This window comes from Hyperoodon ampullatus (genome assembly GCF_949752795.1).
Source record: "Hyperoodon ampullatus genome assembly, chromosome: 18".
NCBI lineage: Eukaryota > Metazoa > Chordata > Mammalia > Artiodactyla > Ziphiidae > Hyperoodon > Hyperoodon ampullatus.
Window position 1 is genome coordinate 57456625 of NC_136931.1, and position 14815 is coordinate 57471439.

The 14815-nt window shown below is 39.3% G+C and overlaps 1 protein-coding gene and 1 pseudogene across 2 annotated transcripts; one reads left to right on the forward strand and one right to left on the reverse strand.

Annotated features, from left to right (window-relative positions):
* Window positions 1–4918: 4918 nt before the first annotated feature.
* LOC307066763 (translation machinery-associated protein 16-like) lies at window positions 4919–5745 on the reverse strand (annotated as a pseudogene). The gene is made up of 2 exons: window positions 5317–5745; window positions 4919–5099 (listed from the first exon to the last, which is right to left on the reverse strand). The product of its transcript is annotated as a translation machinery-associated protein 16-like (transcript).
* LOC307066920 (zinc finger protein 350-like) lies at window positions 5744–13136 on the forward strand (the record flags this gene model as incomplete). Its single annotated transcript, XM_079724139.1, has 4 exons — window positions 5744–5830; window positions 6901–7027; window positions 7765–7860; window positions 11794–13136. The coding sequence occupies 4 exons, from the start codon at window positions 5744–5746 to the stop codon at window positions 13134–13136; spliced, it is 1653 nt and encodes a 550-aa protein (XP_079580265.1).
* Between the last annotated feature and the right edge of the window lie 1679 nt (window positions 13137–14815).

Sequence of the window (14815 nt, forward strand, 5' to 3'; positions counted from 1 at the left end):
CTTATCATTCCAATCTCTGTCTGTCTTCACGTTAGCTCCCCCTCTTCTGTTTATCTGTCTCCTTCTGTCTGTCTCTTATAAAAACACTTGTCATTGGGTTTAGGGCCCACCCAGACTATCTGGGACTATCTTCTCATTTTAAGATCCTTAATTACTATACCTGCAAAGACCCTTTATTGAGACAAGGTAAAATTTACAGGTTGGGGATTAGGAAGTAGACATATCTTTTAGGAGGCCACCATCCAACCTGCTACCTTCCACTTTTATCATCTTTTGTTATCAAATGAGTCATATACAAATCATTTGTTTGTGAAATATACAGAAACAATATGGAAATAAATAGAGCAAAAAAAGAAAGTGGCCCTGTCAAACCCTTCTCTACTCATCACTTAGGAGAGAAATAATTCTGTTTTTATTAACACTTATATGCACATAGGTATACATACATTATGTACACTTATGTGCATATACACATATTTTTTGTGAAAATATTTTTGCATTACTGAGATCATAATAAACACATTACCTGCTTTATTCCTATAGCAACCTGCCCTGGAGAGCATTCCATTCAAGTATTTATGTATCTATTTCATTGCATTTAGGTTTGCATGATATTTCCTAGCATGTATATGCCTTAATTTATGTACTCTGTTTATATAAAGGTACTTTTTTTATTTGGCCCGCCGTGCAGCATGTGGGATCTTCGTTCCCTGCAGTGGAAGCATGGAGTCTTAACCACTGGATTGCCAGGGAAGTCCCTAAAAGTACATTTTAGCCATAAAATTTCTTCACAATACACATTCTGAATATGTGTGAAATTTTTTTTAGGTTAGATTCCTAAAAGGGAAATCTATGAGTCAAATGGCACCTGGACTTAAATTTTTCATGGTTGCTACAAAATTGCCCTTTTTTAAAGTCTTCAGGACTTCCTCTCAGAGTTTATGAAAGTCTCTGTTTTTCCCACATTCTTGCTATTATTTAATATTGTATCAGTTTTTAAATCTTACAAATCTGAAATATAAAAGCTGTATCATTTTTTGAAGGTTGTAGAGCCTAGTGTTTAGTTTTTTTTATTAATTTATTTTATTTTGTTATTTTATTTTATTTATTTATTGTTTCTGGCTGCATTGGGTCTTCATTGCTGCACGTGGGCTTTTCTCTGGTTGTGGTGAGCAGGGGCTACTCTTTGTTGTGGTTCGCGTGCTTCTCATTGCGGTGGCTTCTTGTTGTGGAGCACGGGCTCTAGGCGCGTGGGCTTCAGTAGTTGTGGCATGTGGGCTCAGTAGTTGTGACTTGTGGGCTCTAGAGCACAGGCTCAGTATTTGTGGTGCATGGGCTTAACTGCTCCGTGGCATGTGGGATCTTCCTGGACCAGGGCTTGAACCCGTGTCCCCTGCACTGGCGGGCAGATTCTCAATGACTGCACCACCAAGTGAAGCCTGTAGTGTTTAGTTTAAGAGCACAAATTCTGTGGTCAGATTCACTCATTCATATCTTGCCTTGGTCTATAATTACATGCTTGATCTTATTCTGGTTATTTAATCTCTCTGCAGTCCTTTCTTCATCTGAAAAATGGGAATTATAATAGAATTTACATGAAAGGATTATTCTGAAGATTAAATAGGTTAATATATATCAGACTTTTTTAACCTCAGCACTATTGACTTTTTTGGCCGAACAACAAATTCTTTGTTGAGGGGATACCACAGGATTATAGAATATTTAGCAGTTTCCCTGGTCAGTACCCACTGAATGTCAGTAGCACCCTCCCACCCCCAAGTTGTGATAACCTAAAATGTCATATGTCTGCTGTTGTAAAATAATTGTTGGCCGGTTGAGAACCACTGATCTATGTATATATGTATATACATATGTAGGACATATCTTAGAACATTGCCTGTTATTTAATAAGTTCTATCAGAATTAGTTTTTCCATTATTTTTACTTGCATTATTATCAGTGACTTTGAACATATTTTAATGTATTTATTAACTGTTTGTATTCTGTGAATTGCCTAATCAAATCCTTTGTGCTGATTTTGTTTTTTCTGATCTCTAAAAAAAAATAGGTTTCAGGGATATTAATCTTTATCTTTTTTTTGCAAGACATTTTCTAGTTGGTATTGTTAGTGTGCTAGTTCGTGTGAGTAGTAAACTACTCATTTCTACATATTGATCTATCACAGTCTATCTTCAAGTAATATTATACCACTTCATTCATAGTATAAGAACCTTAAAAGACTGTGCTTCCATTTCTTCTCTGCCAGCCTTTGTGCTATTGTTGTCCTACATTTTACTTCTTTGTATTTTAGAAATCCCACAATACATTATTATCATTGCTCTAAACAATCAGTTATCTTCTAAAGGTATATAAAAAAATAAGATTTTATATTACTCATAGGTTTTTCATTTCTGCAGCCCTTCATTCATTTGGGTAGATCTAGATTTCTATCTGAAGGACATCCTTTAACATTTTTGCTAGTACATGTATGCTGCTGCTGACTTGCTTTAGCTTTTGCATGCCTGAAGAAGGTTTCATTTTGCCTCCATTTTTGAAATATATTTTCACTGGGAATTCAAGGTTGACAGTTTTCTTCTTTCGATTCTGTAAAGATGTTTTTCCATTGTCTTCTGACTTGTACTGTTTACAGGAGAAGTCTCTGTTCATCTGCTCTGTTCTTGTGCCTGTAATAAATCTGTTTTCTCTGGCTGTTTTAAAATGTTTCTCTTTAGGTCTTTTTTCTGTTTCATGCTGAATAGTTTCTATTGCTGTATCTTCAAGTTCACTGATCTTTTCTTCTGCAGTGTCTAGTCTGCTATTGATCACATCCAACGAGGATATTGTTCATCTCAGACATTTCTAGAGTTGGAATTGGGTCTATTTGATATCTTCCATATTACTCCATATCACGTTCATGATTTCCTCCACCGTTTTAAACATATGTATGTATAATATGTATTTTACTATCCTTATCTACTAATTTTATTATGTATGTCATTTCTGGTTTTGTTTCTGTTGATGATCTTTTCTCTTTGTATGAGTCATATTTTCTGTCTTTGCATATCTGGTAATTTTGATTGAGTACCAGGCATTATAAATTTTTCATTGTTGAGTGATAGACTTTTATTCCTTTCAATATTTTTCAGTTTTATTTTGGGATACAGTATAATTTACTATACCTATGTTTTTCAACGAGAGGGAGGCTGTGGGTACTATTAACATTTTGAGCTTGACAGTTCTTCCTGTGTAGGACTGTCATATGCTTTACAGGATATATAGCACCCTTGGTCCCTGACCATTAAGTATAGTAGATACCTGGTCAGTGTGACAATCTGAAACAGTCTCACAAATTTTCATATCCCTCTTTGGTTTTTTTAAAATTAATTAATTTATTTATTTATTTTGGCTGCGTTGGGTCTTCGTTGCTGTGCAAGGGCTTCCTCTAGTTGCAGCAAGCAGGGACTACTCTTTGTTGTGGTGCACGGGCTTCTCATTGCGGTGGCTTCTCTTGTTGTGGAGCATGGGCTCTAGGCGTGTGGGGTTCAGTAGTTGTGGCTTGCGGGCTTAGTTGCTCTGCAGCATGTGAGATCTTCCTCAACCAGGGCTCATACCTGTGTCCCCTGCATGGCAGGAGGATTCTTAACCAGGGAAGTCCCATATCCCTCTTTGATATGACATCTAAAGTTGGAACAAGACAAGGATGTCCAGTGACACCACACTCTTTGGAAATATTAGTCAAGAAAAGATATAAAAGAGATATAAATTTGTAGAAGAGGATTTAAAATTTTCCGTACAGATAATTTGGCTGCATACTTGGAAAACTCTGAGAATCACTACAAGCTTATTAGAAACAATAGGAGAAATCCATATATAATATTAAGATATACTAATAAGTATAACGTTCTTTTTTTATAGAAATAAGTTGTACTTTTAATTTTCTGAAGTAAAAAAACTGTTAACAAGACTTAGTTGATAACCTAGTTACCTCATACAGCATTTTTTTTCCTTTAAAATACTCAAATACTCTTGCATTGCATTCTTTAGAAAACAGACCAGAAGATACTTGCATTTAACAAGTTCTGTGAAGAACATTCAACCACATCCATGTTTTTCATGATACTGGAAATACTGTTATATTATATGTCAATTTAACCTATCTCTTAGAAAAAAAACTAAGACAATTGAAATAACTAGTTTTCTAATCTTTAGTTCTGTTTCCACAAATAAAACCTATCACTTTTCACAATGAGAAAGCAAAAAATAATATACAAACCAAAAGAGCTAACCTGAAATCATTTATCCCCTTTATCAAGATAACAGGTTAAGTGCAGGAGATCAACAAAACAAGAATAGTTACTGTTTTTTTTAACCATTTAACTAACTCTGGCTCAAAGTGAATAAATAACAGCAATGTACAACCCATAAATGTATATAAATTCCGTATCACATTTTCCCTATTTTATAAGGAAAGAAAATAGCTTTAATGTGTAAGAGGAAGAATAGTAAAACATATTACTAAAAGGCAATTTTGCCATTGTCACTGCTCAAGAAGTACCACAGTAACCTTCTAGCAAACAGCCGCTGCTCATGCCCCAAAACGTGAGATTAGGTGATTCTAAGTAAGCATGAGGAAAAAAATTGCAACAATTTTTGTCCCCATTCATACTGCTCTCCCAGCCTCAGAAATTCAGATTAAATGGATTTTGCAGAGCATTTCTACCTAGTCTAACAAATTAATGTAAACAAAAAGCAACATTCATTTTTAAGTAAAAATCATAACACTGTTTTTGAAACTGAAAATGGGATTCTCATCATAGAATAAGCTAAACAGCAAATGTAGAGACAATTATTTACCATAATCAATTCAAGTGTAACTTGAAGTTCTCAAATTATTTATTTTCAACTCAAGTAAAGACAATTAGGCCACTGCAGTCAGTTCCTCGTCTGTGTCCGTTGATTCATCTTTCAGTTCCAGTTCTCCTAAATCTCTGTCTACAGCTGTCACAGTTTTCTTCTTACACTTCTCAGGCACTGCATCATTAACACAGATTTTTCTCATTTTGATGTTTGGCAGTTTCGTCAGATCAAAATCCCATTCCCTGCATTTAAAATGTCTGGAATCTCGGGCTTCCCTGGTGGCGCAGTGGTTGAGAGTCCGCCTGCCGATGCAGGGGACACGGGTTCGTGCCCTGGTCCGGGAAGATCCCACATGCCGCGGAGCAGCTGGGCCCGTGAGCCATGGCCGCTGAGCCTGCGCGTCTGGAGCCTGTGCTCCACAACGGGAGAGGCCACAACAGTGAGAGGCCTGCGTACCACAAAAAAATAAATAAATAAAATAAAATAAAGTGTCTGGAATCTCAAGGCCGCAGCCCCTGTACTGCTGCCACTCTCGCTCCATGGTCTGCTTGATGACCACCTCGGGAGCAGTGCTGCCTGCCCTGCCTGGCCTTGATGCTGCTGTGTAACTCAGTCTGCTCCAGCTCACTGCTGAACTGATTTAAATACCTTTCAGTTAATTCACAAGTGTCTCTCTTTGAATATTCTACATTTTGGGGATCAAGATAATTTTGAAACCGCTGCAGTTTTTCACAAATAAGGTTGAGATGCAACGCCTTTTCATTCTTCAGTTTTTCCTTTTTTTCTAGTTGGTGGGCCTCTCTTGTAATTTGAGCTGCTTTTCTACTATATGGATGGATGACTTTTTTTTTCTTGTCCTACACTTTTTCCCTTTGGTGCTTTAGACATGGCGACATCCTTGCGGCCTGGGACCTCCAGACCTCCGACTCCACGCTGCGGGACCTCAGGGTCTGCGGCGGCAGCAGCTCACGAGGCAACTCCCGGTATAACATTCTTGATTGAAAGTTATTTCACTTGGCACTTTGAAAATACTATTTCATTCTTTTTCAGGCTTCCATCACTGCTGTTGAGAACTTAGAGGCAATAAATCATATTTGTTCTTTTGTTAGGTATATGTCATTTCCCTTTGGATATTTTTGAATTTTCCCTTTGAGTTTTGGTGTTCTGCAGTTTTACCTCCATGTGTCTAGGAGTGGATCTCTTTTTCCTGATCCTGCTTGAAATTGTGGGCTTCTCTCATCCTGAGGTTGTGTGTCTTTTACCAGCTCTAAAATATTCTCTGCCCGTACATCTTTGGTTATTACCTTCCCTCAAATTTTCTGTTCTTCCCTCAGACTCAGAATAGGTGTAAATTCAACATTCTCACTCTATCTTCATATCTCTCAACCTCGCTTTTGTATTTTCCATCACTGTCTTTTGCAGTTCAGATCTGTTGTCTAGTTCACCATTCTCTCTATGTCATATCAAATTGGTAGTCAATCTATAAATTGAAATTACAATTACTGTATTTCTTGTTTTGAGAATTCATCTTTGTTTCTTCAAGTTAGCCCACTCATCTTCAAGACTCTGTTATGCCTTTGCACATATTAAACATTGTTTATATTCAGTGTCTTACAATTACAGCATCATCAGGTTTTTCATGTTTAATTCTAGTGCTTATTGTTTCTGTTTAACTTGTGCACAGTGAAGGCTTCTTGAGAACAAGAATACATGTGTTTGTTTTGATATCACCTGGTTTGTTTTGATATCACCTGCATGTAATTCAGTGCACGCACATATGCACACAGATGGCAAATCTATCAAGGTTAATAAGAGGTTTTAATGACCACATTTCAGAAAACCTTCTGAATTATTGAGGGGGTGGGTGGCTGAATCACAGCAGCAGGATATCTGTATAAGACTTTCCATTCTTCCACACTATATAATGTAAATCACCTATACAGATACAACCTACACAGTAGAAATGATTAGAGTAGATTTCTATACTTCTCTTCCAAACCATCAAATGATCACCCCAGATTAAAGAAGAATTAATTACTACAGGAATCATTATTATTTGAAGATGTAGCTGTGGAGTTCACCCGGGAGGAGTGGAGGCTACTAGACCCTGCTCAGAAGGACCTGTACCAGGATGTGATGCTAGAAAACTATAGCAACCTGCTGTCCGTGGGTAAGAACTGCTTCCCTGTGCCACTCAGGGTGCCCAATCAGCAGTCTTTCTCAGTTGTGCAGTGATATGGGGGCAGATATCTGAAGTGTGAATAATGTAAGAGAGATTGTCAAACTTTTTCTTCAAAGGGCCAGATAGTAAATACTGCAGGCTGTTCGGGCTACCTACTGTCTCTGTAATTATATTCTGGTTTTTTTAAAATAACACTTTTATTTTATTTTATTTGTTTTTTCAGCACACACATACTTTTATTTATCAATTATATAAGTATTCTAAATTTATTATATGCACTATAAAATATACTTAAAAATAGAAACATCAAAAGGATGAAACATCGGTGAGATAAATATTTTTAAATGGTTTTAATTTTTAAAATTTAATGGTACAAAATACTTTTGCTATCATGTTTTAGAAGTTTGCCTTCACTTTTCGAATACTCTGTTTTGTAAGAGCACTTTATTCTGAATTAATAATGCTTTTAAAATGTAAAAAGATGCCTTAGTTACAGCCACGGACCATAGTTTGCTGGCCCCTGTGTAAGACTTGAATTTTATAAGTGACAGGTTCTCAGTCTCCTCTCAGGCCTCAGATAGAGGGAGGAGTATGTTTTCCCTACTCCAAGGGGAAAACTCTTTTCCAAGGTACAGTCACACATCTATAAAAGGTATCATTTAACAATGTTTAGATCTCACGCCCAAAGATATTTTCCTAAATATTCTGTTATTTTTCGTGAATAGGGTATCAAAGTCCCAAACCAATTCAAATCTTCAAGTTGAAGCAAAGAGACAAACCATGGTTAGAAAAGGAAAATATCCACGGTCAGAACTTTCCAGGTAAGTGAATGAGAAACATCCAGATAGAAAAGAAGTAAATTCCTAGATTTGTGGAGGCCTCACACCTTTGAAATAGTGTTGAGGTGACTCATCTTCTGGTTTCTAACCTTTTGACAGTATCTAAACAGAGCCTCTGAGTATTACTCTCCTATGTTAATATTCATTGCTTAAGCATTTAGAGGAAAATACTCCTGTGTTCTCACCCCTGGATTTGATACTGATTTATTTCATCTAGGATCTTGATTTGTTTTGCTTAGATATTTTTCTTTCTGAGGATTCTCAAATTTTTCGCTTCTTCATTGACTGCCATAGTATCACTGCTTGTTCCTTCCTCTTCCCTTGCTTTGAAAATTCAGTCTTCCACGCCTCTCTTCAAGGAGAGAACTTCAAATTCACCATCGTCTTCTGACTACTGAACCTTGGGTAATATTGATTTCCTTCCTAACATTCAGCCCCACCCAGGGTGCTGTGTTCCCATGATAACCCGGTCTTTTCATGTGCATCTGTCTGTTTCCTTATTCTGACTGGGCAAATATGAGCTAAAGCAAATGTAGCAAAACGTTAACTATAGAATCAAAGAGGTGGATATATGGCTGTTCACTGTGTAATTCTTTCAGTTTGTTTGTCTGTTTGAAAAATTTTATAGTAAAATGGTAAGGGAAGAGCTATAAGTATTGTAATTTTCGGAGTGAATTATGCCTCCCACATACACTGAAATAAAGGAATTCACTCAAATAAAAAAACGAAAACAGAAAATTCACAATCTTAGACCCCACCTGAAATCAAACCATAAACCTCATGCATACTTTGCTGATTTCTCTGTATATTTGCTGGATCTGGTATTTACCTTAGTTACTCTAAGTTTAATTTCCCGAGTCTAAACAATTGTAGTTATAACCCTAGTACCAACTATGGGATATTTAAATCCCTCTTGTGATCAAGGGACTGCAAGATACCATGTGATGCTTACGTAGAATTTTCTTTCCATTCCCTAAATTGAAAATCAGCTTCCTTTAAACCAGTCTCTCCAGTGCCCGCCACACGTATGATTGTTTCATTGATTCATTCCCTCAACAAGTATTTTTAATGCCTAATACACACTGCTATGTAGTTTGCTTTATATTATGTGGCTACAGCAGAGAATAAAAGGGATTAAGTTATTACTGTCACAGAACTTGCATTCTAAATGGGGGAGGTACACAAGAAATATACGAATTTTTCTGGTGGTAATTAGAACCATGGAGAACAATGTAGGGCGTAGTGAATGTCAAGCAATAGGAGGGCCTGATGTTTTGTACACAACGGACAGAGAATGCCTCTCTGCTCTGCTAGGGTGGCTGAGTGGAGTGAGGGATGATCCATGGGTAGGCCTGGGAAAAGTGTACCAGCAGTGGTGGTCCTGAGGCAGAGGTGTACGTGGCGTGTTTGAGGACTGTCCAGGAAGCCTGTGTGGGGAGAGCAGAGCGATCAAGAGCGGAAGTGATACTCATGAGGTGAGAAAGGGGCCCACACGATGCAGGGCACTGCAGGCTATTTTAAGGACTTAGGATTTTTTTTCAGAATGACAGTTATTGAATGGTTTGGGGCAGAAAGTGACATGATCTGGCTTATGTTTTTGGGTTTTTGTTTGTTTGTTTTGGCCACACCGCACAGCTTGTGGGTTCAATCCCCCGACCAGGGATTGAACCCAGCCCTGGCAGTGAAGGTGCTGAGTCCTAACCACTGGACTGCCAGGGAATTCCCTCTCTGGGAATTTCTATACAGGCACAGCTCATTTTATTGTGCTTTGCTTTATTGTACTTCGCGGATAGTGTGTTTTTTGCAACTGAAGGTTTCTGGGGAATTCCTTGGTGGTCCAGTGGTTAGGACTCTGCACTTCCACCACAGGGGGCACGGGTTTGATCCCTGGTTGGGGAAGTAAGATCCCGCAAGCCTCGTGGTGCAGCCAAACCAAACCAAACCAAACCAAACAAAACAAATTGAAGGTTTGTGGCAGCCCCGTGTCAAGCAAGTCTATCAGCACCACTTTTCCCAACAGCGTTTGCTCACTTTGCGTCTGCGTCACATTTTGGTAATTCTCTCTATATTTCAGACTCTTTTATTATTATTATATTTGTTATGGTGATTTGTAATCAGTGATCTTGGATGTTACTTCTGCGACTTGCTGAAGGCTCAGATGATGGTTAGCATTTTTTAGTGAGAAAGTATTTTTAAATTAAGTGTACACTATGTACACTGTTTTAGACATGACACTATTGCACACTTAATAGACTACAGTATTGTGTAAACATAACTTTTTTTTTTTTTTTTTCTTTTTTGCGGTACGCGGGCCTCTCACTGTTGTGGCCTCTCCCGTTGCGGAGCACAGGCTCCAGACGTGCAGGCTCAGTGGCCATGGCTCACGGGCCTAGCCGCTCCGTGGCATGTGGGATCTTCCCAGACCAGGGCACAAACCTATATCCCCTGCATCGGCAGGTGGACTCTCAACCACTGAGCCACCAGGGAAGCCCTAAACATAACTTTTATATGCACTGGGAAACAAAAAAATTCACGTAACTAGCTTTATTGCACTATTTGCTTTATCGTGGTGGTCTGGAACTGAACCTGCCTGTACAGATAATCCCAAATTTGTCCTCTAGCCAAAGTCTTCTCCAAATTCCTCTCTCCAGTTGAGTTCTTCATGTCTGCACCAAGATGTCCATCTCAAAATGTTTATGTCAGAATACACACCTGAGTTTCCCACATTCAAAACCTGTCTCCCTGATGTTCCTCAACAACTTAGCTGGTACGTCTAGTCATTTAAGCCAAATACCTAGGGAAAACCGTTGATTCCTCCCTTTTACTTACATTGAATTCAACACTGAATGTTGTTTTTTCCTTCTCCTAGATGTACCTTGAGTTCATCCGCTTCTCCACACGTACACTATTGTTGCTCCACAGCAAGCCACCATTATCTCTTCCCTGGATTACTTCATTAACTTCCTCTCTCCTACACTCCTTCCTCTCCCATCACTATCCATGTAGCAGTCGGCATCCTCTTGGAAATATAAATCAGAACCCCCCACCTTCTCAAAACTTCCAGTGGCTTGCCACTAGTCTTAGCGTCAAATTCAGATTCTTCCTACCAGATCTACGTGATATGCCTTCTGTCTACCTTTTGAACTTCAACGCTTCCTTCTCCCTATATAGCTATTCCACTCAGGGCCTACTGGCTACCTTTCTATTTCTTGACCTGGCCAAAACCTTTCCTGTCTCAGGGCTTTTGCATTGCTGTTGTACTTGAATGAAAACTTGCAATTCTTTACATGAGGTTGCTTATTCTTTATTCCTGGTTTCTTGGCTCAACTTTTATTTTCTCATGGGTGTTTACCTATTTAAAGTTGACCAACTCCCGCTGTTCTTTTTCATATGCTAGAAACCAGTTTTCAGTCTGAAGTTGCCTTATTTCTTTGCTTCCATTTTGTTTTCTTTTGCCTAGTGGGATGCATTTGTATTCAAGTGCTGGACAGTGAATGATACATAGTAGACATTCAATAAGCATTGGGGGAATGAATGGCTATATCCTCCATCATCCTAGATCAGATGTCTCTCCAACATACTTTATCTTATGTTAATGAGACACATTTCTACTTCATCCTCTTTGCCCGTTTTGCAAGGATGTATTTGGAGAGCAGCAAAAACTTTACTAATTGAGAATTGTCTACCATTGATTCTGAATCAGCTGGGTTTTTTTTTAAGATGTTATGGCTTTATTTCATTGTGTTTCCCCTCATATTCAAGAAGTAAATTTACACTTGATGGTTTCCTTCATATGACAGAATTGTCACAAAGAGCCAGCCCAAACCGTGGCATTTTAGAAGCAGTTTTATTACCTGATTTAGAAGCAGTTTTATTACCATAACCTGATTGTGAAAGAATTAATTTTCTTTCTAGAAGTTGGAGAAATTGGTGATCATATGCAGTGGTCTTTGGAAATCCAAAACAAGCATAAAAATATGGAAAGAGGCCGTGAACAGAGTTCATTGGGAAATGTGTTTCATCTGCGCAGAAATCTTGTTACTTTAAGGCAAAGCCATGATAAGTTTGATGTACTGAACTCTAATTTAGATTTAGTTAACCAGAATAAAAGCTGTGTAGCGAAGAATCCTGACAAGTTTAATAAATATGAGAAATCGTTGCTTCGTACTAAGCATGAAAAACGTTACACTGGAGTTAAATGCAATAAATATGGAAACACCATCTGCACCAATTCGAAACTCAGTATACATCAAACTGAAAAACGAAAGAAACATGAGTGTATTGAATGTGGTAAAGCCTTCTTCAAAAAGTCTCAACTCACTGTACATCAGAGAACTCATACAGGAGAGAAACCATATAAATGCCTTAAATGTGGTAAAGCCTTCTGTAGGAAAGCAGAGCTCAATATACATATGCAAGTGGAAAGAGGAATAAAACCCCACGCATGTAGTGAGTGTGGGAAAACCTTCTCCAGGAAATCTCAGCTCCTTGTACATCAGAAAACTCATACGGGAGAGAAACCCTATACATGCAGTGAATGTGGAAGAGGCTTCATCCAGAAGGGTAATTTTCTTATACATCAGCGAATTCATACTGGAGAGAAGCCCTATGGATGCAAGGAATGTGGTAAAGCCTTCAGTCATAAGCCATGTCTCGTTGCACATCAGGTATTTCACACTGGAAATCCTCCCTATGTATGCAGTGAATGTGGAAGAGCTTACTTTCAAAAGTCGAGTCTCATTAGACATCAAAGAGGTCATACAGAAGAGAAACGCTATAAATGCAACGTATGTGGGAAAGGCTACTCCACGAAGTCAATACTCAGTAGACATCAGAGAGTTCATACAGGAGAGAAACCCCATGGATGCAGCAATTGTGGGAAAGCCTTCTGCCACAAGTCCTCCCTCACTAAACATAAGAAAACTCATATGAAAGAGAAATATGTGGATTCAGTCAAGGTGGAGAATGATTTTCTTGGGAACCACAGGTCATTATGCACCACAGAACCCGTACAGGAGAAAAACTCTGTTGAAACAATGACAGTGCAGGGGCCTTCTGTGGCCGTGCAGACATCATTAAATATCAGTGGGTTCCTAGCCCAAGGGAATGTAGTCCTTGTGGGACAGCCTGTTGCCAGATGTGTACCCTCAGGAAATAACAGAGAATTTGTACAGGAGAGAAACCTCATGAATGCAGTAAATGTGATAGTGCCTTCAGTTACCAATTATGTCTTACTTTATGTCACAGGAAACGTGTAGGGAAGATTTGGTACGTTCAGTGTGGAAAAGCCTGTAGGTCAAAGTTTTTGCTTTTTATATAGTTGAAAACTTTCACTGAGAGAATGCTAATGAATGTAGTGATAATGGGAAGATATACCTCATTAAGTATCAGTGACTCTAAGTAGGTTGCATTGTAACGAGCTTGACTTCAAAATCATCAGTAAATTCACATCAGAAAGAAATTTTAGGAAGGCAGTTGTATCAAGTCCCTAAGACCACCCTCACATTTGATTATTCTCTAAAAGCAGTCACTAAACTCATAAAAGCTGCTCTACTTACTGTTACAGTTTATGACAGTGAAGAGTTACAAATTAAAATTAGCAAATGTAAAAGGTGCATGAGGCAGACTTTAGGAGAAACCAGGTGCATCCAGTTGTCCTCCCAGTGGAGTTGTATGGACAGTGCTTAATTCTTCCAGCAATGACCTGACAACACATATGGTGTATTGCCAACCAGGGAAACTCACCTGAGCCTTAGTGCCAGGGGGTGGGAGTGGCAGTAAGGGGGTTAGTTATGGAGGCATGAGAAACCACATGACTGGCCTTAACGTCTCAAACTCCAGCCTCCTAAGGATCAAACTGACACAGCATGGCCCAGAGCCCCAGGCAAACAAAAGCAGGTGTTCACCAAAAATCATATTGCTAATGTAAACGATACGGCATGGCCGAAACCCCAGGTATACAAAGACGCTCTTAGCAGGCAGGATAGTCCAAGGGCTTAGAGGTTCCTTCTCAGGTGCCAGTCAAGGGTCATTCCTTTCATTGGAACGTGCAGGTTCTGAACACCCCAGTCTTGCCGAGTCAGCCCCTAATTTGCACAGCAGTGAATAGGACAAGGTTTTTAGTAACATGGTTCCTCATCATGTGTCAGAAATAAGGAATGTCTATGGATACACCAAATGTGTTGAACCTTTAGCAGAATGGCAGAGATCTCACAAAGGAGATAAGCTCGTGACTGCAATGGAAATTTGGAAACTTGTTAACGTAAGTCAGATTAACACCCTTAATGTGGTTTTGTTTGTTTGTTTGTTTTTTGCGGTACAGGGGCCTCTCACTCTTGTGGCCTCTCCCGTTGCGGAGCACAGGCTCCGGACGCGCAGGCTCAGTGGCCATGGCTCACAGGCCCAGCCACCCCGCGGCATGTGGGATCTTTGGACTGGGGCACAAACCCGTGTCCCCTGCGTCTTCAGGCGGACTCTCAACCGCTGCACCACCAGGGAAGCCCCCTTAATGTGTATTTTGATAGAGAATGTCTTGAACTCTTTCTCCTTGCTAGGGAATGACTCCATAACTCATTTGAAGATGGTTTATAGTCCATGTCACATTGTACCTATTACATCTAAATCTTCTATCATCTTTGCCGTATTCTTTTAGAAGCAAGTTCCTAGGCCAGCCCACACTCAAGGGGAGAGTTGAGAATCTTTGAGGGCCTTCTTAGAGCCAGCCTACCAGAATAATGATTTTCAGGGAAAAAGACATTCTTTGCCGAGAGTTGCCATGGTTTCCTGCTTAAACAGCGCTTGAACAGAAGCTGGTGCTCACCACCCCACCCCCTCAACCTGGCCGTGCAGAGCCAGCCTTCTGCCTGCTCCTCACAGCACCCTCGGACCACTCCCAAGGCGAGTGGGAGTCGTGTGACTGCTGTGACTACCACGTCCC